Source organism: Nyctereutes procyonoides, unplaced genomic scaffold (genome assembly GCF_905146905.1).
Source record: "Nyctereutes procyonoides isolate TBG_1078 unplaced genomic scaffold, NYPRO_anot_genome, whole genome shotgun sequence".
Classification (NCBI taxonomy): domain Eukaryota; kingdom Metazoa; phylum Chordata; class Mammalia; order Carnivora; family Canidae; genus Nyctereutes; species Nyctereutes procyonoides.
In genome coordinates, this window is record NW_026575047.1 from 19,894,623 (window position 1) to 19,918,677 (window position 24,055).

General features: G+C 42.2%; 1 protein-coding gene across 4 annotated transcripts in view; it reads right to left on the reverse strand.

Moving 5' to 3' along the window:
* RBM47 (RNA binding motif protein 47) overlaps positions 1 to 23,799 on the reverse strand; it is a 151,438-nt gene extending 127,639 nt beyond the window's left edge. For 2 of the 4 annotated variants that reach the window (XM_055326753.1, XM_055326752.1), the window contains exon 1: positions 22,316 to 22,762. In XM_055326753.1, the coding sequence (XP_055182728.1) occupies positions 22,316 to 22,377 (62 nt within the window). In that variant the 5' untranslated portion in view covers positions 22,378 to 22,762. Of the gene's footprint in view, positions 1 to 22,315; positions 22,763 to 23,427; positions 23,653 to 23,733 lie in introns of those variants that run through there. The other 2 variants (XM_055326756.1, XM_055326755.1) reach the window with 2 other exon arrangements.
* Between the last annotated feature and the right edge of the window lie 256 nt (positions 23,800 to 24,055).

Consider the following 24,055-nt stretch of genomic DNA (forward strand, 5'->3'; position numbering starts at 1 on the left):
TACAAGGTAGTTTGTTGTACACCAATCAATCACTGGAGCCATTGCAACATTCTGGAACTAATGTAACCGCACACTTTTAATTTCTGGACATATGGCTTTCACTGGAAAGGGGGGAATCTTAAGTGGTATTACTCTTGAGAGTAAAACTAGGTCCCACTGATGAAAATTAAGAGAAAGAGGATTCCACATAAATATATGAAAGACTTTTCCAGTATGGTTTTCCATTCCCAACATGGTGTGTCTCATGGAAATGATGATCTGATGATCACTGAATGAATTCAAGGCCAAGATAGAAGCAGTGAAGTAACACAGCAACAAAACCCTTCAAGTTTAGAATCAAGAGGACCGTCTAGATCTCGTTTGCTCTAATTACCTGTATGTTCTACAGCAAATCTATTTGCTTACTTGTCAAACAAGGATATTAACAGCAACCTCAGAGAAATGTAATCAGTGCCTGGCCCATGGGAAGCTCTGGGTGTGCATACTTATTAGATCACAATTATCACTAATGCTGCAGAAGTATTACTGCATTGGATGGAATGTTGAACCAGAAAGCCCCTGTCATCCTTCCTATCCAACCGAAAACATGCTAGATGATTCCACGGCCACTCATGGAAAGTTTGTGTTTGCTGAAAGCTCAATGAAAGCAGCCCAAAACACTTTCAATTATAACTCAATCAAGTCCATGGCATTTTCTTTCTGTTAATTTGAGGTCATTTAATTTGTATTTCAGACCCCTAATTATGGAAGCAGAAAAACAGCAAAAGAACAATGGATTTAACTCACATGTCAAAAAAGCTTTGTTTATTGGCTTGACATAATTAATTACAAAGCTTCCATTGTGGATTTATCATATAGATCATTCACCACTCTTCCCTCCATTAGTGTCAACCCCCTTCCACTCCTCTCTGTTCCTGGAGACTCAAAGTCCAAGTCCAACTGCCAATCCCATGTGGCCCAGAGTCACGGACAAGACTTAGATGAAATAGTTTCAGGTCAGTCACTTAACCAACTCTGTAAGGACAAATTAAGAAATCTCTCTGGGCCTCAATTTCTCCATCTGGAGAATGGGGATAATAATGAACCATCATAAAGAAGTTCTAAAGATTAAACGGAATAATGACCCTATGATTCAAATGTTGCAAAACAAAATGCAATTATGAGTAGTTATTATTTTCATAGCCAAAACACAGCAGTAATAAATCCCAAGACAACTGAGACAAATGAAAACTGAGAGAAACAGCTCAGGATCTTAGATTTGTCACTAGTTTCTCTGCTTATTTTTCATAACTGCTGTTTATTTCTTTTTGGAAGAAGGCTTTTTAACTTAATTTTTTTTGCTAATTACTTTTCTTTCCATTTCTTAAAATACAGACTTTTCATTGAAGTACAACACATATGAAGGAAATGTATAGGTTAAGAGACTACTTCTTAACTGAATTTTCACAAACTGAACATATATGTATCACCAACACACCAAAAGTCCCCCTCGGGTTCCCTCCTAGCCACCATCCACCCAAGGCTGATCTGCTATCCTAACTTCCAACACCATAGATTTGTCTGTTTTTGAGCTTTATGCAAAAGGGGATCTTACATTTTTCAAGGTCTGACTTCTTTTGCCATTGTTTGTTGAGTTTTAAGCCTTTTTTTTTTTTTACATGCAATAATGCTGTTCATTCTCATTATATATGGTATCCCATTGAATGAAGAGACCATGTTTTTTTAACTCATTCTACTATTGATGGATATCTGGGTTGCATCCAGTTTGGAAATATTTTTAATGATGCGAAGGACATTGTTAAACTTATCTTTTGGTAAACATACATACAGATTTCTATTGGGAATATACCTGCGAGTAGAATCACTGGTCCATAACGTAGGTATATTTTCAGATTTAATGGATCCCCTTTTTGGCACCAGGCATTTTAATCAGTGCTTATTTTATATTTCTCTCCCTGCTTCCAGGACCTCACTCCTTCATTTGACTTCTGCACACAGCCAACCCTACCTTAGCTTTGTTTAAAAAAAAAAAAAAAAAAAAGTATGGTCCATGTTGGTTGTTTCAAAACCTTCTATGATTTAGGAATGCTGTAGTTTTAATACTATCACATTCAAGGTCTCTACTCTTTCGCCTTAACCAATCATTTATTCATTCAACAAATAATGTCCCAATCTCGAGGCACCTTACAATCTGATAGGGACACACTAAATAAGTAACAGCAATACATGACAAGACATCTCAAAGCCAAATTCTGGAGGAATCCAGAGAATCTGAAAATATTTAAAGAGGAAAAATTATGTGAGCTAGTCCTAAGAAGGAAGGAAGGAAGGAAGGAAGGAAGGAAGGAAGGAAGGAAGGAAGGAAGGAAACAGAGAAAATGAGGACAAAGGAACAACATATATATTTTTAAGATTAATTTATTTATTTGAGATAGAGAGCATTTGTGTGGGGTGGGGGGTGGGCAGAGGAAGAGGGAGAGGGAAAGAATCTCAAGCAGGCTCCCCACTGAGTATGGAGGATGATACAGGGATCAGAGACCCATCTCACAACCCTGAGCCAAAATTAAGAGTCATTTAAGCAACTGAGCCACCCAAGTGCCCCAACATATTATAATGAAAAGGTATGATGAGTCCAGGCAGGAGGCAAGCATGTTTGACATGACAGCCACATGGGGTATCACTACTAGATATAGAGCTAGAGTGCAGACTGAAATGGAGTCTTGAAGGTCCAGTACAGTGTTTGAACCTTATCCTGCAAGCCCCGATATTTCAATAAATATGACACACCTGCCAATGTACAAGTTGCTTTAGGTGCTAATGAGTACAGGCATTTCTTTTTTTCTTTCTTTTTAAGATTTTATTCATTCATTCATGAGAGACACAGAGTGAGAGGCAGAAACACAGGCAGAAGGAAAAGCAGGCTCCAAGAATGAAGCCTGATGCGGGACTCAATCCCAGCGCTCCAGGATCAAGTCCTGGGCCGAAGGGAGGAGCCAAACTGCTCAACCACCCAGGGATCCCCCAGGCATTTCATTTTAATGGCCTGGTTTACTTAAATACCTATTAGAAAAGTACTGGGTTTTCTTTTACTGTAGTGAAGTAAAGTTCCACTTTAAATAAATGTATTTAGGAGTGCCTGAGTGGCTCAGTCCATTAAGCATCTGCCTTTGGCTCAGGTAATAATCCAGGAGATCTAGGATAAAGCCCCATGTCAGGCTCCCTGCTCGGTAGGGAACCTGCTTCTCCCTTTCCCTCTTCCTGCCTCCCCCCACCCACCACCTCCACTTGTGCTCTCTGGGTCTCTCTCTCAAATAAAATCTTTTTTAAAAAATAATAAATAAATGTATTTAAGCAAAACAAAATGGAGCTGAGTTTTAAAAAATATTAAATGATGATATAAGTGAAATATGGGTATGGGAAAAATGGGAAAGGTAGGAAATGGTTGGTATTAGGAAACTAATATAGAAAGAAGGAGGAGGAGAAGTGCTTGGGTGGTTCAACTGGTTAAGCATCTGACTTGGTTTTGACTCAGGTCATGATCTAGGATCCTAAGACTGAGCGCCACATGGGAGCTCTTCACTCAGCACAGTCCACTTGGCTCTCTCTGTCCTCCTCTCCCGTCCCCACCCCGACCTTCCACCTCAGGTTAATTAATTAATTAAATAATTTTTTAAAAAGAAAGAAAGATGAGAGAACGGGGAGCAGTTTTGACATTGGAGAATGACACATAGATGACTCACAAGGATGAGTGCTGAGTGGAGGACACCCCACCTCTGGCCTCATCTAACATTCTCTCCTGCACCCACTTTGCCCTTTAACCCCACCTAGACAGTTCTACAGACTGCAGACTGAGCTTGCCTTGCCCCATGACCTCACCGTCGTAGCAGAGCTGGATGGTGGTTGAGCAATGCATTCTGGAGCCAGCCTGCCTGGATCTGGACCTCCACTTCCTGGCTAGCAATCTGGGTTAATCCTGATACATTCTTTGTTCCTCATATGCCACCTCACTAGGTTGTAACAAAAATTTAGGGGCAGCCCCGGTGGCTCAGCAGTTTAGCGCCGCCTTTGGCCCAGGGCGTGATCCTGGAGACCCAGGATCCAGTCCCACATCGGGCTCCCAGCATGGAGCCTGCTTCTCCCTCTGCCTGTGTCTCTCATGAATAAATAAAATATATTTTTTTAAAGAATTCAAAAAGTTACTATTTATAAAGGACCTATAATGTGCCTGGCATTCAACAATGGTACTATGCTATGTGCATGTGTTCATTAAAATGAAGACTCTTATCCACCCTAAAATCCACCATCCCTTCTATGCCCTGCAAAAACTCTTCTATTTATTCAAACTCCAGCTGAAACCACATGCCCATCAACTGATGAACAAATGTGGTATATCCATAGAACGAATTATTTTCGCCCATAAACAGGAATGCAGAGCAGATATGTGCTAACAACACGGATGAACCTTGAAAATATATATGCTAAGTGAAACAAGCCAGATATAAAGGCCACATATTGTATGATTCTGTTTATAAGAAATGTCCAGAATAGGTAAATCCACAGAGATAGAAAGTGGGTTAGCGGTTGCCAGCGGGTAGGGGAGAGGGAAATGGAGAGTGGCTGCTTAACAGACATGGGGTTTCTTTTTCGGGTAATGAAAATGTTCTGGAATTAGATAGTGGTTAATGGTTGCACAACTTTGTGAATAGACCAAAAACCACTGACTTTTACACTTCAAAATGGAGCGATTCATGGTATGTGAATTATCTCCAAGAAACAAACAAACAAAATCCAGCTGAAAGCCCATCTCTCCTCTGACTGCCCCTTCCTCTGGGTGCTCTGTGCAGATCCCATGCCTCGTGATCTGACAGGTCAGCTCTCCCCGCTGGAGCAGCTTGAAGGAAGAGGGTCCTGCTGATCTACAGCGCCCCAGAAGTTAGCAGCATGACCAGTCCCTCTGAGCTGCTCCAGTAAATGCTTGTATCATAAGCAGAACGTTACCACTTGAGGGAAGAGCAGGTGTAGGGAGTAATTTATTTCCTCCCATGTGCAGACTCTGAAGTTCCAACCCAGTAGCAAAAGATCTCACGCCCCTACACAGAGGCCCAACCCTGTTCTGTATTAAGATTGTGTACAAAACAGCCTAAAAAGCCCTTTCTTTCACCACTGAGATTGAAACAAGCTTAGACTTGGATTTCTTTCTCTCTCCTGTCAACTAGGCTTGTTTGTGCCAAGCAAACATGCAAATCCTGAATTTGGAGATTGTTGGAGCAGTAACAATGTCTGCTCTGACAATCACTGACCTGCCAAAGCCATTGCTAGCAAAACAGGTACAATCCAAGACCCTGGCTTGGAAGCCACACTCTGGGTGTGCACATGTTAGGAAGTAAGTACGCGTAGCAGAAATCCCACAAGCATGGCACTGCTGAATGAAGGCGAGTGTCTTATATGTACATTCCTTAGAGTCAGCCTGCTAATCCCGCTGTCATCTCTGATTTGGAAAAGCAAGATGACACAAAACATGTGAGCTGCCTGCGACGTTTGATACACTTCCCTCCTTTTCTTTTTATACATCCACTTTGGGGAGGCAGGTGTGAAAGAGAAAGCAACGAAAAACCTCAATTTACAACGCCTGGATTAAACTGTGGGTTCCATGTGAACTCAGCAATTTCTTCGAGGAGCCTCAGTACCCACCTCCGTAAAAGGGAGACTTTGAACATCACAGGGATGGTGTGAGGATCACGTAAAGGGAGGGACCGTCATTTACAGAATTGCAGGGTGGTGTAGACAACTTTGTGAAAAAAGACAAACACATTATAAAAGAGCTTAAAGAAAAAGTACACAAAATTTAAGAAGAATTCAGATTATTTTTCGTTTTTTAGTTTAGTTTTGTTTTTTAAATGTCTATAGCATAAAGTACATGCTTTGCCTATGAGACAAAGTCCTTGTGATTAAGTTTCTTCCCACTCCTTCATCTCACCTCTCTGGACTGCCCCTCAAAGGGCAGCTACCTACAAGACTCATTCAAGAATCACCTCTAGGGGCGCACCTGGGTGGCTCAGTTAGTTAAGCGCCAGGATCGGGGATCTTGGGATCAAGCCCCACATCGGTTCCCTGCTCAGCAGGGAGTCTGCCTCTCTCTCTCTCTCTCTCTCTCTCTCTCTCTCAATCCATCTGCTTCTCTCCCAGCTCATGCTCGCTCTCGCTCTCTCTCTCTCTCAAAAAAAAAAAAAAAAAAAAAAAGAAAGAAAGAATCACCTCTAATTCTGGAGGCACACTGCCAGGTTTCTAACTCCAGCTCTGTCAGTGGCTCTGTCAGTATTTACTAAGCTACCTAATTTGAGACAAGTTACTTAGCCTCTGTGCACCTCAGTGTTCTGGTCTGTGAAATGGGGATAATAATTGTATGTACCTGACAATGGGGTTTTTTTGCAGATTAAATGAGTTATTCTCTGTAAAGTGCTTTGGAATAGGACCAGGCACTTAGGACATGCTATGTATATGTGAAATACATTAACGGTCTTATTTTTATGAGGACCTCCCTAAACATCTCCCTCTTCCCCTGCTATGCCTCTTCAGATTAAACTGATGCTATGGATTCCAGTAGTATCTAGAATATTTCATTCATAATGTGTCTGTCTATACCAGACCATAAGCTCTTTGAAAAGATCTTTTCTTATTTCTAGAAGATAAATGTAGGCACAAAATAGTTTTCAGCAAATCAATGGATGAATAAATACCCCTAGAAATATTCTATAGCTACTCTAGAATATTCTAGAAAAAAAAACTAAAGTACTATTTTTGTTGGTTTCTATGTCTTACCTTATCTGTGGACTCCTTAAGAACCCAGAGTATTTCTTACCCATTTTGCACCTCCAATGCCTGATCTAGGACCTACACACATTCAGTGAATAAATGGCTCAAGTTATTACAACCAAAAAGGCCAACAAAACACATTGCATTTTCAAGAATAGTTTGGCGAGCAAACTTAAAAGCATTACTCAAGACTTGGGGAAAACCACAGAGCATCTTACATTAATTTGTTCAGCATAAAGATATCAGGAATTCTATATGTACATATATATACCTGAGTATATACAATATAAATATATGTAATATGTATATATGCATATATAATATACATAATATGTATATATAAAATATCATGAGGAACAACTAAAATAATCAAGCATTGGGTGTTAGCTTTCCATACAAGACATATGCCTCTTCAAAACACAAAGGTGAAGACTGAGATAAAATGGAACTCAAGGTGGGCGCCTAGTTGCCACAGTCAGTAGAACATTTGACTCTTGAGCTAAGGGCCATAAGTTCAAGCCCCACATGGAGCATGGAGCCTACCTACCTACAAAACACACACACACAAAAAAACAAAAAAACAAAAACAAAAACAAAACTCAAATGTCAAAAGCATGAAGGAACAAGAGGGCCAGGGTACAATTAAATCAGCTGCATCTAGAAGCCTCGAAGTTAGCTTTTAGAGGGTAGTAAATTGTAGAACCAACTGTTCCTAAAGATAGAAGGCAGGGAAATGGACAGAAGTTCTCCAGAATGCAAATGAATTTACTTATCGTGGACAAATAATGTGTGGGTGTATAGAGATAATGGTATCTAGGGTCTTGTATCTAACTGACATTCAAAGAGCTGTAACTAAAAATTCCAGGAATTACCCTAAATGACCTGACCTGGCATAACACGAAGGGTGTTCCCTAATTGTAATTAATTTCTTATGGTAACTCGGTGAACTAAGCCTCCCTCAGCTAGGAACAACTGCAAACCTAAACATTTTCCCTAGATCTACAGGACATTTATCTTTCTTCCCTAGATCTACAGGACATTATATACCTATAAAAATGTTTCTTCAAAGGAAAATCTCAGCCTAGTACATGGAATTCATTTCTAGCCATCTTTTAATGTTTGTTGTCTTTCCAAGGCTGTTGACAGTGTGCCTATATACCAGCATGTATTTGTTTAATAGAGATCTTCTCTCTCCGTGGAGTTTAAAGCATTGTATAAGGATTTTCCATTTTAAATGAATTTAAGATCCAGACTTGATAAAACACAAGACACCTTCATTCTATTTAACCTAAAGCTTTCAACTGAAGGCATCTTTTAGGTCTGAAAAGATTCTAACAAACTTTCTCAAAGCCCAGCTCTGTTAGGAATTGCCAAGACATGAAAGGAAAGGAAAAAAGGAAAAAGGAAAAAGGAGAAAGGAGAAAGGAAAAAGGAAAGGAAAGGAAAAAGGAAAGGAAAGAAAAAAGAAAAGAGAAAACCTACCAAAATTATGTATTTTCATGATTTTCATGACATGAGTAGGACCTAAGGAAAAATTCTCAGAGCCTGAGAAGAGAGTGCACATTAAGCACTGAACCCATGGCAAGGAGAAAAATAAACCATTAACTGCGGATTTTTTTTTCCAAACTGTTAATTGGGGTCCCGGCAAACACCTGCATCCTGGGAACAGAATTCAGTTCAACTTTGTCCTAACCTTCTCCTCCAAATCCCTTCTCTGGCCTTTAATCTTCAGAAAGGAGATGGGTGTTAAAAACTAAAGGAAGAAACAGGGGCACCTGGATGGCTCAGTTGGTTAAGCGACCAACTCCTGATTTCCACTCAGATCATCTCAGTGAGCTCGAGCCCCACAGGGAATGGAGTCTGCTTAAGATTCTCTCCTTCTCCCTCTGCCCCTCCTCACGGGTGCGCGTGCGCTCTCTCTCGCTCACTCTCTCTCTCAAAAAAAAAAAAAAAAAAACTAAAGGAAGAAACACTATCTGTTCAAGGTGTATGGGGCTGTAGCAGTTGCGAGCAAAGGCTGGTCTAGGACAGTGTTTTCCAACCTTAGCACTATTGACATTGGGGGACAAGTATTTCTTTGTTGTGAGGGGCTGTCCCATGCATTGCAGGTTGTTTAACAGCATAAATGCCAGTACTACCCCACCCCCCACCAATGGTGGCAACCCATGTCTCCAGACATTGCCATAAGTACCCTGGAGGACAGTCTTCCCCAGCTGAGAAGCACTGGTCTAGAACCACCCTATATGTCACCAATATTCTCTATCCCGAATGGGATCTAGGAATCAAGTCTGTAAAACCTTTGCAAGATGTGGACAAGCCATGTAACCTAGCAATTTTCCTCCTAGGATTCAATGACAGAGTGATCACCCTTCTAACTCAACTCCCTTCTGCCACTTGCTCCTACCACCTCCATCTTCCTTTTTGAGATTCCTTCCCTTTTACAGGTTTGAACCATGGAAGTAAAAGGACTTAGAAAAATTGGGGGTTGTGTAAAACATGTCTCATCTCAAATCTTTTTTTTTTTTTTTTTAAGATTTTATTTATTTGTGAGACACAGCCAGAGAGAGAAGCAGGCTCCATGCAGGGAGCCTGACATGGGACCCGATCCCAGAACTCCAGGGTCACATCCTGAGCCAAAGGCAGACGTTCAACCACTGAGCCACCCAGGCATCCCTCTTCCCTCCTTGCTACTCAATTTTAAAGGCAGGGAAATCGAAAGCCAGTAAGGTGAAGTGCCATGTCCAAGGTCACATATCTGCTAAACCAGCAGCAGATGTTGGTAAGAAGCCTGGGTCCTGGTGCAGGATTTTCCCAACTTGACCTTATGTAGGCAGCTTTGCAACAGTCTGAATCCTGACCACTCTTTACTCTGGGCAGGTTGCTTGACCTAGCAGCACCTCATTTCCACACCTGCCAAATAAGGATCATAGTAGAACCTACTTCTTAAGGGTACTTCTGTTGGTTGAAGAAGCTCATGCCCGGCATACAGTAGGTGCTCATTCAATGTCAGCCATCATTATTAGCCACTGTTATTATTTTTTTGCTTTCAACTTTCAACTCCAAATATTTTCTTACAGATAGCTGTTCAGCACTTACCCAGGGCAAGCCTCACTTCTTTCTTTCTCTGATTATCAAGGGTCCACAACATAGCAGCTCCTCACCAGTCTTTCATATTAAACACAGAATTTAAAGAAATGTGAAACCTTCAGACACTACATATCCTTTTGGAAAGTGACCCGTCTTGTGCATAAACCCAAATCACACCACTTGGCCCAATTAAGCAATAAATCTGATCATGCCTCATGGGCTCCAGGGTGTTGACACACCAGAATGCAAGGCTGCAGCCGTTGATGGTTTCTATAGGCATGATTACAAAACATTATCCGCTGTAACTTCTTCTCCCACTTCCAGTCACCCACCACTAATAATTGATGACTTTTTAAATCATTACACTTCTGGGCTGAAGTTTTCTAGTGCTTTTTAATAGTATTTTATTCCTACAGGTTTAAAAATATATGCTTTTTTTTTTTTTTTTTTTTTAGGTAAACCACTGATGGGGAGAAGGGCTGGCAGTGGTGGTACTAAAACATAAAACAGATAATGCTTCCCATTCCCCTAAGCCCCCAAAGCCATATGCCTCATTTGCAATCACACCCCCAGGACTTGCTCTACAAGTCCAAAAAATGGGTTTGCTAGAGATACAAATCAGCCTTGCACAATGTAGTTGAAAGTGTGTCTACATTGGCCTCCAGTTCCCACTTACATAACATGCAGAAGTGCAGAGGACTCTTTGTAACATTAGGTAAGGAAGAGACAAGAAATATATTTGTGCATTCCAAATGGATCCATTTTTAAGCATCAACATGTACAGCCTGAATTTGCATGCCTGTAAGTGGTTATAACTCACAAGGAAATCCAGTTTCATCCCATATTTTTCTTTTGTAATATGGGATGAATCTTTGTTCATGCATTATTTATACTTAGTTTCCAATATTAAATGTTCTTCAATACTGATTGGAACATAATGTGAATCAAACATGTTTTTTATATTAAATATACATTTAATTATCTCGGCATATATATTTATCATATATCGATATATAAGATATTAACTATATAATACAAATGTCAAGCGTTATTTATTGATCTAGTCTACTATTTATTACTCTCCACTGTCTCAAGCAATTTATTAATATTGAGATCATATATAAATACATATAGGATTAATTTGAATTAGAAAAGATTTTCAATGGCTAAAATCATACTTTAGATTTTTTTTTTTTTAAGATTTATTTATTGGGGATCCCTGGGTGGCTCATTGGTTTAATGCCTGCCTTCAGCCCGGGGCGTGATCCTGGAGACCTGGGATCGAGTCCCATGTCAGGCTCCTGCATGGAGCCTACTTCTCCCTCTGCCTGTGTCTCTGCCTCTCTCTCTGTTTCTCTCATGAATAAATAAATAATTTATTCATGAGAGAGACAGAGGCAGAGACACAGGCAGAGGAAGAACTAGGCTCCTTGCAGAAAGCCCAATGTGGAACTTGATCCCAGATCCCAGGATCACACCCTGAGCTGAAGGTAGACAGACACTCAACCACTAAGCCACCCAGGCAGCCCCTACTTAAGATTTTTTTAAAATTTTTTTACTATTTTATTTTTAAGTAATCTCTACACCCAACACAGGGCTCAACCTCACAACCCCAAGATCAAGAGTTGCCTGCCTGCTCTACCCCTGAGCCAGCCAGGAGCCCCAAGATTTTTTAATGTTAACCCATCACCCCCACCATCAGTTTTCCATACAGTAGATACTCAGTGTTAGAATATTCTTTTGTCATTTGGGATATATAAATAAAGGTCACACACTTAACCTGTATTTGTAAATCTGGCCATAGTGAGAAAGAAATATTAAAATATAAAATAGTTGCCTAGAAGAAGTGCCCCCTGTTTTGCTAATGGCACTGGATACAAAGGGAAACTGAACATCTCCCTGCGAAGTTTAACAGGCAACTCAGTAAATATGCCCAAACTAGAGCTCTTGATTCCCTTTTCCCCCCTCAAATCGGCTCTCCTTCAGTCTCCCCACTGCACCCAGTAACTTAAGCTAGAATCCTCATTCCTTCCCTCACTCCTATGTCCAGGCCATCACCAAATCTTGCTATTTCCACCAGTTGGTGAAACTCCTGCCACTGCTGAACAGACACTATAGAAAAAGGCAGGAGGAGGCACAGAAGAATCGTATGCTTCTCTCCATGTTCACTGCCAGTCTTTCTTGCCACATCTGCTAGGACAACCTCCCTCCAATCCAGGCTTCACCCAGCAGTCACTTATCTTTTAACTAGCAAACCACCTCTCATGGCTTTCCACTGGGCTCAGGAGAAACAAAATGCAGACTCTTTCCCATGGTCTTGACAAGCGTAAATACTCTAGGTCTCAGTAACCCCCAAACCCTACCTCATCCCCCTCTGCCCTTCACTCTAGCACTGCAGCATATCAGCCTTCTTTATGACCCCCAACATGCCAAGCTTTCCCAGGCTTAGGATCTTCATAAATGCTACTCTATCCAGTGAGGATCTTCCCATCCATCAGATGCCTTCAGCATCCAGCTTCCTGGAGGAGACTTCTTAGACCACCCAGGTAGGAGAGTCCCACCTACTATCATCGATTTAATACTTGGTAGTTCCTTCAGAGTACTGAATCCCAGCTACACCCCTAAGAAAGCCCCTTGAGGGCAAAGAACTTTTATCCTCCCCTGCATACCTGCTACCTAGTGTCTGGCACATAGCAGCTACTTGAAAAATAACAGCTGAGTCTCTGTCTACATAAGAAAAATAGGTCTTTCACTGTCTAGTTTATTAAATCATTTTAGTTCATATTTACCTTTTGTTTTCAAGTGTACCTATTTACTAGGTCTGTATTTTGATAAATTTTTCTAACTTATAAATAATGACACCAGCTGTCTACATAGTACATTGTTAAAGATAAGTCTAATTTAACATTTGTGTGTTATTCTCTTTTTTTTTTTTTCTTTTTTAATTCATGATAGACACAGAGAGAGAGGCATAGGCAGAGGGAGGGAGCCTGATGCGGGACTTGATCCCAGGATCATGACTGAGCCAAAGGCAGAAACGCTCAACCACTGAGCCACCAGGTGCCCCCGTGCTGTTCATTTTTAATGTCCCATTCAGTACATATAGTAAGAAGATGATTTGCAGGAAGTACTAGAATTATTAGCTGTTTATTAGATATATTTAGTTTTTTAAATTTCCCAACAAATTTTCCAGGGACTCTTAATTGCAATGACAGCTTCCAAACCAACTTGGAGGTGAAAAAAAAAAAAATCCAAATAATTCTCACTGGGCCACAAGCCATAATCAACAAAGGTCCAAAGTAAATCCAGGATCTTCACCGTACCTTCAGCAGAACGTATATACTATTGCCTTTTTAATGCAAAGAACCTTGCTGGACGGAGTAGACGCTCACCTTGAGAGCAGTTCTAGTGTTTCCAAGCTTAATAGCCACAGTTCTACCAGCCTTTGGAGAAGCTCTTTCCAGTGCCATGGGGTAGCTCTAAAAAAGGCAGGTGGACACACACAGAGAGCTGTGCCACCGAGGACCGAGAAGTGCAGTTTTGCCAAACCAAGTTAACCATGCAAAGGAGACAAGGAGGCCAGGGCCAGCAAACAAATACAACAGATCAGAGAGTTGTTATGCCACTCAGTAGAAGGCAAGAGCAAGGTTTTGTGCAAAGGTGCTGGGGAAATATTAAAGATGCAGACAACAACACTACCACTCTCGTTGCATGCCATGTCAAGGCAAAATACCTAAGTGAGCTCTATCTACAATCAAGAAAAATCTAGATGGAGTCCTGTAACAGCAATAGGTATTTTTGGCAGAATCTCAAAGGTTAAAAGAGATAGTTAAAAAAACAACAACTCGACAGTTACTTCCAGAACAATCATTAATTATAATTAAATGACAATAGAAAAAGTAATAAACTATATAATAACATGAGTTAGACAAGTAATTATCTGTAGGGCATGCAATTCACAAGACTGGTTCAAAACAGGGCTGTAAGAATTAGATGGAAATCACAAAAAGATTGCCAAATATGAGGCTTTGATTTGGAAACAGAGCAGAGCTGAAATGATTGCGCCATCCCCACACTCAGCCCTACCTTGCTCTTTACTTAGTCATCAGCCTCCATCAAGGGCTCCTGGTGGCACAGAAAGTAATGAAACCAGAGAAAAACATGGCAGCTTCATAGGGGAGGTCGGGGAGAAAAATCAGGCTTATTCAGAAAGATGTGTTCACGGCTGTATTTTGAGTAGAACACTCAGTCATATTTGTGCTGTCACAAAGCCTGTGTGTTTTCTTCATTCATTCATTCATTCACTCAACAAATATTTACTGAGTAGCTACTTTGTGGTAGACTCCACTCTAAGGTACTTGGGATACATCAATAAATGAAGCAGACACTCTACTGGGAAGAGACAATCACTCTATCATCATATAGCATGTTAAGAGGTACCAAATAAAAAAATAAAGCAGGGTAGGGAGATAGTGCCAACAGGAAGGAGAAAGTACTGTTTTAGATAAAGGAAGGAAGAACAAAGACTTGAAAGAGGTGAAAAAGTGAGCCATGCAGATATTTGGGGGAAATGGCTCAGAGGGAGGGAGCAGCTAGTGCAAAGGCCCTGAGGCATGAAACTGTGGCTAAAGCAGAGTGAGTAAAGGACTGAGTAATAAGAGGTAATGGGACTAGAAATATAGTGCCTCACTGGCTGTCACTGAGATGCAGAGGGGTATCTCAGCAAGGGACTGACATGATCTGCCTTCTGTTTTAAAATAGTCCTTCTGGGGGTGCCTGGGTGGCTCAGTCAGTTAAGCATCTGCCTTTGACTCAGGTCAATCTTGGGGTTCTGTGATCCAGCCCAACATGGGGCTCCCTGCTGAGCTTCTCCCTCTCCCCCTTGCTCTTGCATGTTCTCTCTCTCTCTCTCTCCCTCTCTCTTAATAAATAAAATCTTCAAAAAAAAAAAATTTTCCTTCTAGGGGTACCTGGGTGGCTCAGTCAGTTAAGTGTCGGACTCTCGATTTTGGCTTAGATCATGATCTCAGGGTCGTGAGATCGAGCCCACAAGGGATCCGCACTCAGCTCAGCACGAAGTCTACCTGAGATTCTCTCTCCCTCTGCCCTTCTTTCTGCACTCGTGCTCTCTCGCCCTCTCTCTCTCAAATGCATAAGTAAAAATTTTTTAAAAATAAACCTTCTAGACACTATATCGAGAACAGTGTTGGGGTAAGTAAGGGCAGAAGTGAAAGCAAGGAGAACAGAAAGCAGATTCTGCAGTTCCAACGACTAGTCGGTAGAGAAAGGGAAGACTGGTGACAAATAACTAGGATGTGTGAGAACATGGGTGTTACCATTAATGTCAGGGTCTGTGTGCCTCCTACAGTCACTACCGGGGAGCGACTCCTTCTAGGTTCCCCTCTGGGAAGATTGCTGAGAGAATATTCCAAGATCCCTGCCTTCCCAGGCTTGGTCTCAGGGCCGGGAGTGCGCCTCTGCAGATGGAGCAACTGCAAAGACAGGACACACATCTGAGCTAGTAGTTTGTGTTTACTCACTAGCAAAGCTACGTAGAACTTGAGGTGGATCCTGGAACACACAATGAAGGGCAAAGAGCAAAGGAGGTGCCTGAGCCAAACTATTGTTTGCACTGAGTGTGAAGAGCTAACTGCTAGCCTCTTCCTGGATTCCCTTTGCTCTGCAAATAGGATTTTTCACTACAGGCAACTCTCTCAATGCTTCTTGATCATCTGTCCTCCTTCCTCACCACTTTTCCTCAGCCAAGAGTATAGTACCAGGCCACTGACAAAACCACACCATTGTGGCTCACAGATCTGTGGGTTCACCTAACATTATTTCATCTCCTGGAGCTCTCTGTTCTCTGTTCATGTCCCCTAATTTGGGGAAGATGCACTTTTCCCTAATAATTATCTAATAAATTTCTCCTAATTTTGAGAAAATGCCTTTCTTCGTTTTCTCATAGTTACCTAGCAACAAGTCTGAGCTTTTTGAAGGATGTTAAAGAGCAGAGAAAAGAGGTATAAACTTTTAAACAATGCAGTGGGCACCCAAGCACTGTAAAAATTCAGCCCTTCCCTACCCCTGGCCTCCCCCACCCTGCCATGCTTTCAGAGGCTGGCCAGTGGATAGGGCTTCTGTTCTGGCTCAGTCCTGTCTGAGTTCAGTTCACTACAGCTCTAACATATTTCCTCTAACAACTTTTGGTAAAATGCTTGTGGAAAAAGAAAGAAGTCCTGCAAATACAAGGCGCCCGGCTGGCTCAGCCCATAGAGCATGGAACTCTTGATCTCAGGGTCCTAAGGTCAAGCCTCACACTGAAGCTAAAGCTTACTTAAAAAAAAAAAAAAAAAAAAAAGTATATACTACATACCCATGGAATGCAAATTATGCCATTACTTTACATTGCAATGCATCCTGGCAAAGAAATTCTTATTTATTGGGCACTCAACTATAAACTAGAGACATTGACAGATACAAATATTATTTAGACACAAATCCTATCTCCAAGGAACTTAATTTGGGTTTGACAGGGAAAACAGTGAATCTACAAAAGTAAGAAGTGATATAAAATGCCATGAGAAGTACACAGATAAGGCACTGTGGCAGTTCTAAGAAAGTCCCATATTATATAGCATGATCATGACTAGTTAATACTAACCAACAAAAGTCACAATAGGAACTATTTAGGTTTGCTATATTTAGGTTTTTTTACACAGAATACTTCTATTTTACATTAGCCCTGAGAATTTTTTTTTTAATTTTATTTTCTGAAGTAATCTGTACACTCAATGTGGGGCTTACACCTACAACCCCAAGATCAAGAGTCACATGCTCTACTGACTGAGCCAGCCAGGCACCCCACTATTTCTGAGAATCTATACTCAGTTTTCAGCATAACACCCAGTGGTCTCTCACCAAAAGATATAACAGTATTATTCCTTTTGTCTCTAATCAACATCTTTTGTTTCCCTAGAGAAAGAGGGGGAAAAATGTCCCTTGGTGATTCTAGATAAAATTTTCTCCATACAACTAAATACAAAAACCAAAAGTAACTTAGCAAAATAGTGCCTGTGTACAATGGCAATGGCCACTTGTTCAAAGCCAAACAGCGAGGTTAGGAAGAGAATCCTGGCTTCCAACCAGCAAAAGAGCTCGTGTAAAAAACTCTTACATGAAGTAGGGTGGTGAGATAAGAATTCAAACACAGAAATACATCAAAACGTGATACGTATGCATACCACGTTGACTATGTACCAGGTTATATTGACTACTCGCCCTGTGACATTCTAACTCTGCTCATACAGTAATCTGTTTAATCCTATAACAGCCCTGTAAAGTGGACATTTTACAGTTGGGGAAACTGAGTCACAAGGGGGGTGGTTTTCTTTTTTTGTTTTATTTTTTAGGTAACCACCTAACGTCCCCTGGCTCATAAGTGGCAAAAGCAGGATGTGAATCAAGGCAGTCCATACTCTTAGCCACTCTGCCAAGGAGTTTGAATTTAGCGCAATCGTCATCTGTTTTCCCCAAACTGTCATTTTCACTCTGGCTAACCATCTTTTCTTTCTTTTCACCTATGACCAAATTTTGCTGATTACCTTATGAACAAACTAATCCACAGAAGTGAGCTCTCCTCTGCATCAGCATGCTGCAGTTTTGGTCTTCTATCCTCTAACTGAACTCCAAGGTAAACCATTATATTCTTCCCTGGGAAAGTCTAATATAGTGAGATCATCTGCATGGAGAAATAGATCATAGATAGCAGCTGGCAGAGTAAAAAACACACACACACACACACACACACACACACACACATCAGGTCATTGAATTTTCTGTTAATAATAAGTTTCAGTGCCCCATTGAGTTTCCTGTGCCACCAAATCCTCCCAGTTACAGTTACACAAAGGCAACTTTGTCTTGGGAAGTCCACTGAGAAGATGGGCCTAATCTTGGCAAGAGCTTGGTGTACTGAGGACTGTGTTATTATTTTTAAAAATAAATGACAACAAACAGAAAGAAATATTAGTTAAGCTGTCTTTTCAAAAGTCACAGTGCTATCATCATCCTGGACATGGATTCCCACTTTTAGAAGATGAATGTTTGACCTGAGCTGGAAAGGCCCAAATAACCATTTTCAGAATGGGCGTCAAATTGATCTATGAGAATTAGCACCTGAAAAAAAAAAATCTTCTTCATTTTATTAAATACTCTTTTTTTCTTTTGGCACGATGTAAAATGCTTTACAAAAATGATTGAGCCAGGTCTCAGCGCTCTGAAAGGTAAATATTTTTATTATAATTTTTACAGGTTGGCATTTCCTTGGTCAGGTAGGGGCATCCTGTTCCTGTTTCAGTGCACAATGCCCCACATTCATTGTACCCCCACCCACTGCCCATTGGCACATATAGTTAACTCTTGCTCACCCACGTGTGGATTACCCATAGTTTCTGGGATCAAATTGTCTTTCTCCCCAGGGGATTGAGGAATATGAGCAAAATTGACTATTAGCCAAAGCAAAGCACAATCCAGAGGCTAAAACTATGAGCAACTCCCCTTTCATTCAACATGTACACACCTGGCATTTACCACGGTCTTGGCACTGGGCCACCATGTTCCTAAGAATCACAAAAGTACAGCACCCTCAAAGACAAATATCATGATTTGAGGAGGCTGGAGATTGCTTTTGTGATGAACGTGAATGGCTGTAACTTATAAATAAGATATTTTGCACTACCAGGAATCTGCTGAGACTAAAACATTGACATTTTCCCAAATATCACAAAGGGTTTTCAGGGTTACCCCAGCACTTTGTTTTCTCCTGATGTCATCTCTCTTAAATGGCCTTCGAAAAAGCAGAGATAGTACTTTTGATTTCTAAAATGACTCCACTCTTAAGACATGATAGGGTTTATCAAAAGAGCAACCATAAACTACAATCAATCATTTCTGGCATAGTATCAGTTTACGTATGCTCTGTATTTCACAAACACACAAACCGCGTACTTCTAAATGTACCTACAAATCATTTTTGCACAAATGAAATTCCTGTGATGACAACAACTGAATATTCACAACAAAACAGAATGCTCGTTTTATACTCATATGCTATATAAACTGAGCTGTAATTTTTTTTTTCTTCTGGGTGTCCTTAAACCACAGCAGAAAGTAGAGAAAAGACAGAGTGGAACGCAGTAAGATGGATGCGAGTTTCTTTTGTAATCAGTTTACTTATGGTCCTACCAAGGGATATCTTGAGCCCATTCAAATTAGCCATCTATTGCAGTGTGCTGGGAACATTTCAATTACAAAAGGGGGGCAGAGGTGAGCCTCAAATTCCTATGGTTGCCAGTTCACCTGCCGCGGTTAGAGGGCATTAATAAATCTCCATGGGAGCTTTCTGGTGAATTCCATGTTACCAACAGTGTTGGGAACTCACCTATTTCTTGACCGTGTACTCCTCCAGACACTCTCTCCCTTTCTACTTTTCCTAGAAAATTCCTCCCTCACCCCTTTTTCAGGACAAAATAGAAAAGGTTCTAAGAAGAAGGGACACATCAACTGTAAGGGGAGATGATCTTGGCCCTCAGTCTCCTCTCCCCCATACAGATGCCAATAGAAACGAAAGGGAAGCAACTCTGAGATAAGTAGAAACCACCAGAAATCAAGTGCAGACCACCTTGGGAGAGTTTTCCTGACGAGATGGTTCAGACCACACACAACAAGTGGCAAGGCGCCATTTCCCCCTAAATCCCTCCAGCCTGAGGTGGTTCCAACAACTCGAGGTGGCAACTGAACAATCACCCATTGTCATTCCCACCACAGTTCTCTCCTGGAGAATCTAAAGGCCTCCTACCTCATAATCCAAGTCATTCCTGCCTTGCCCCTCTTGAAAGTCTTTTTCCAGTTGTTCTTTGAGGCAATTACTCCAAGCAGGTGGTTGTTTGACTCACACGTCTCTTACAACACGAAACCAGAAAATTGACAGCATCATAAGACACAGAAACAGCTCCCAAGAGGAAAACTATATCTCTTCATCAGACCAGTGGTTGAGACATGCCAATAATCTCAAACACGGAACCATTCTGACAACCACTTTCAAAACTGCAGTCATGTCTTCCTAGTAACTCAAATGTTCAGCACACAAAATCTAGATTCAGGCAAAGCACATCCTTTTTCTAAATCTTATGAATCCCAAACCTAAGCCCTCGTCAGAGTAAGTTTTTTCTAGGATCATGCATCCTCTGGGAAAACCTAATCACCGTTTCACTTGAACCTCTTGTCCATTTTTGAACTCCCCTACACCTATCCTCTGCCTGTTCCTGAAAAACCAGAAGGGCTTGGAAATGTGGAGCTGGAATCTTGTCTGAAACAGGCAAATGCTTTCCTATAGCAGTCAAAGCTCAATCATCTATCTGAGACTCTTGATCTTAATCTTCAGATCAAGAGTAGGATTTGGAAAGTAAATGCGTTTTGTGAAAAAAAAATAATAATTTCATCTACTTTAACCTTCTAATCTTTGTTTAACTTACCTAGAACAGGTTCCACTACTAATAAATCAAGGAGAACAGTCCAATCTGAATATTCTTATCATGTGAGGGAAAAAAATGTGAGTAGTTGTAGCAACTATACAGGACTCGTGTCCAGAAGCACAATTCCCTTGCTTTCTATCTTGATTCTATCTTCAGTGTCACCAACTGTTTTGGTCAGAATCTTTCCAAAATTTAGCCCAGAGCAGAACAGGAGGGAATCAAAAACAAATATGTTGACTATTAAAACAATAGAGTTTGGAGTATAATGATAATGCCATAATTTCAATTCTACAAGTTTCAGAAAACTCACTAACCAAGAGGAAGCTAAAGCGTCTTCAAAATTCAACTCATTTTTCCACATACGTTCAAAAAAGACCCTTGAACAGATGAATTTAGGAGTAGCCTAGTCAGGTAAAGAAGCATGACAGTTAGGCTAGCAGCTTTGTCGCTGTCAGCTTATTTCCTCATTTAACAACTATTGAACGTTAATAACGAAGCTAGGCTTTTGTGAAATTTCTGATTCCTCATTCTCCAGTACGCAGTTATTAAGACAAAGAGGCCAACAGTACGCATATCAGAACAGGGTGAATGAAGGATAAGGCGGACAAGAAAAGATACAAAAACCCACATTTCTTTCTCTTCTTCGTCCTGTCTCACTTTCAGACTGAGATGGTTTTGTTTCCCTCCAAGATTTCAGATCATCAATCTGACAAAGATTGTTTAAATAAATAGCAACACAAACTCCCACAAAGCGCTATCTCATTGCCATATCCAAGAGGTTGTGTTTTACGCCACTGACAACCTCTCACCCTTTAGAATCCAATGGGCACCTGCAGTCCTCAAACGCTCTTGGTCTGAACGCAGTCCTGCTTAAAACTGTGGCGACTTCTTCACGTTTTGGGCTGTCAAACCTTTGCTTTTTTGCTCCCCCGAAAAACGTGTGTGACTCTGGCATTAAAACTTTTAAAGAACACTTTTTTTTTTTTTTGCTAAGTGAAATAAGTTAGAGAAATAAAGAACACATTTCTAATCTGCATTCCTGCTAAAGACAAACGAGTGAGTCATTCAGATGCCACTAGAAAAGAATTGCTTGATTTTTCATAAAAACCAGTGTGGCCTACAAATAAATACCTTGAGGACACTATCTTTCTATCACTTTGATAAGCCTCTAGAAAGAAGCCACATCCCCAAATGTCCTGGGACAGTATCCAAGAGTAGATAAACTTTTACCTAATTAAAAAAAATAAATAAATAACTTATTTATTTGAAAAATTCCCACGTCATTTATTTTAACTGATTTCTTAAATATCCGGTGACTGGTGACTCGTCAGCTGTCATAATCCATCAGGCCTACGCTTTTACACAGATTCAATTCCTAACTTTTAAACAACTAAGCCCCGTGCTCAGTGTTACCTTTGGAGGTAAATTCCTGCAAGAAGACATTCCTCCTCATTCCCGCCCCCCCTCACCTTAACACTTAAATGAGATAGATGCCCGCCCGAATATTTCCTCAATCTCACTTTAATGGACTGATTCTACAAGTCACCTGTGCCTCTGCATGGCCCAATTATGTGTTTTCAAAGGTGGGGAGGGGAAAAAAAAATCTGTGTCTTGCATGGAAGAGGTTTCATCACCAGAGGAAACATGAGGGGGCTGACTATATGATTTTTCTGCTTTTCCAGAAGCTGACGCTTTTAAGATCCTTTTTTGAAACCATATCTTTCCCACTAAATATATCAGAGTTTGCACGGAGAGTGTTACCAGGAGATCAGAGCTGAAGAGAGAAAAAGTAAAAAAAAAAAAAAAAAAAAAAATCCAAAACTGGGACCCTGACCTTCGGATGCAGGGAAGGTAGTCCGAGGGATTGGCAAAGCCCACCTTACCTTTGCAAAGTATCTGGAGTCGCCCACTTCGGAAATGAACACCGTTCACAGCCCCGTAGCATCGGACACAGCTAGGAAGTAACCTACAACATCTTCTCGGCCTCCCTCTTTTTAATGTAAAACCAGAATAAGGAGTGTCCAGCTACTCCCCGCCGCGCCGCTTAAAGCAACAGATCGGCCGAGGCTGAGGCTGAGGCTGAGCTCCCGGCTCGGGGCGCTCGGGTTGGTCGGAATGCCCGCGCCCCGGACACCCGCGCGGGGGAAACTCTCGACGGGGCCAAGTCCCCAGGCGCCGGCTCCTCCCCGGCGCGCAGCGGGAGGCGGCAGCGGGGACCCGAGGGCAGCTCCCGGGGGCGCGGGGGGCGCGGGGGCCGCGCAGTCCCCGGCGGGAGCGCGAGCCCGACAGCGCGGGGTGCAGCCCGGGGGCAGTCGCCGAGCCGCCCCGGGAGCCCGGCGGCGTCGGGTCCCCGAGCTCCGCGCGGTGGCCTCCGCCCTCCTCCCGCCGCCCTCCCCCAGCCCAGGCCATTCGCCTCACAGTAGCCAGGTTGTCTCTCGTCTACTCCCTTCCCTTAAACTCACCAAACCAGATTTTTACTCCCAACACCGGCAACTTCCCGTAAATCTGCACTGAAATTTTATCCTGCTCGCTGAGCCTCCGCTGGCGAAAGGCCAGTGCAACATTCCTGTTGTTTTAGGAGCGCAGATACCTTGGCTGAAGGTTACCCCCACCCCACCCCACCCCCACAAAAAAAAAATTTTTTTTTTTTAATTCTTCCTGGATGGGAGAGATTTGGGGACTTCAGCAGACAGACTCCTCTCCCCGCTCAGAAAGTCCCATCCATCTCAGGCATCCAGAAACGGCCCCAGGAGTGGCACCTGCTCCACCTGGGGACGTCTGTCCTCCGACGTCGGGCCCCCTCTGGGCTGTTCAGAGAAGCGAAGCAGAACCATGTTTGCGGAATAAGGAACCTGCTGTGGAATCACGAGCCTCCCAGCACCAGCCTCCCCCCCCCCCGTGCTTCCCCCCTGGCACCGAGGTCGCCGGGGCAGGTAGTGTCCCCGCCAGCCCCGCGGCGGGCCTGCAGCCGGGGGACCTCCCGGAGTGTCCTTACCTGGGGCGCCGCAGCGCTCGGGCGGGCGCAGGAAGGAACGTCACGCGGCCGAAACCCTGACCTTTGCCGGGGCCTTCGCAGCAGGGCCTGGGGCCTGGGCGCTGCTCGTTCAGAAGTGGCTCATTTTAATGCGCCCTGACCTAAAGTTACAGCTGGTTTCTAGAAAGGGAACAAAAAACACTGCCTTTAAAAACAGCGGCCAAGCCCTCCCTTAACCTTGCCTGATCTCTGGGGAGTTGGCTCTAACCCCCACCCCATCCCCATCGCACAGAAACCCGCAATCTGGGCCCCACCCCTCCGCGTTACCTGTTTATACAAGAGTTAAGGAGCCTCACGCATTTCAATAGAGCGCTAAGCCTGTTTGTAGGCGCGGAACCGGCCAACAGGAATCGAATTCTGTGACTAAACAAACTAGAAGAGGAAGCAGGCACCACCAGGAACCTAAAACGGAGTTGTGATTTCGGGTTGCAATGTCACCAACTGAGAAAAAAAAGAAAAAGAAAAAGAAAAAAAGTAGTTTCTCACTGGGCTATTTTAATCCAAAAATGTTTTTTGCTGGTTAAATGAGTTAGTACATACGAAGAGCTTAGAACAGTGCGTGGCAGGTAGCTAGCAGCCACTATTATTA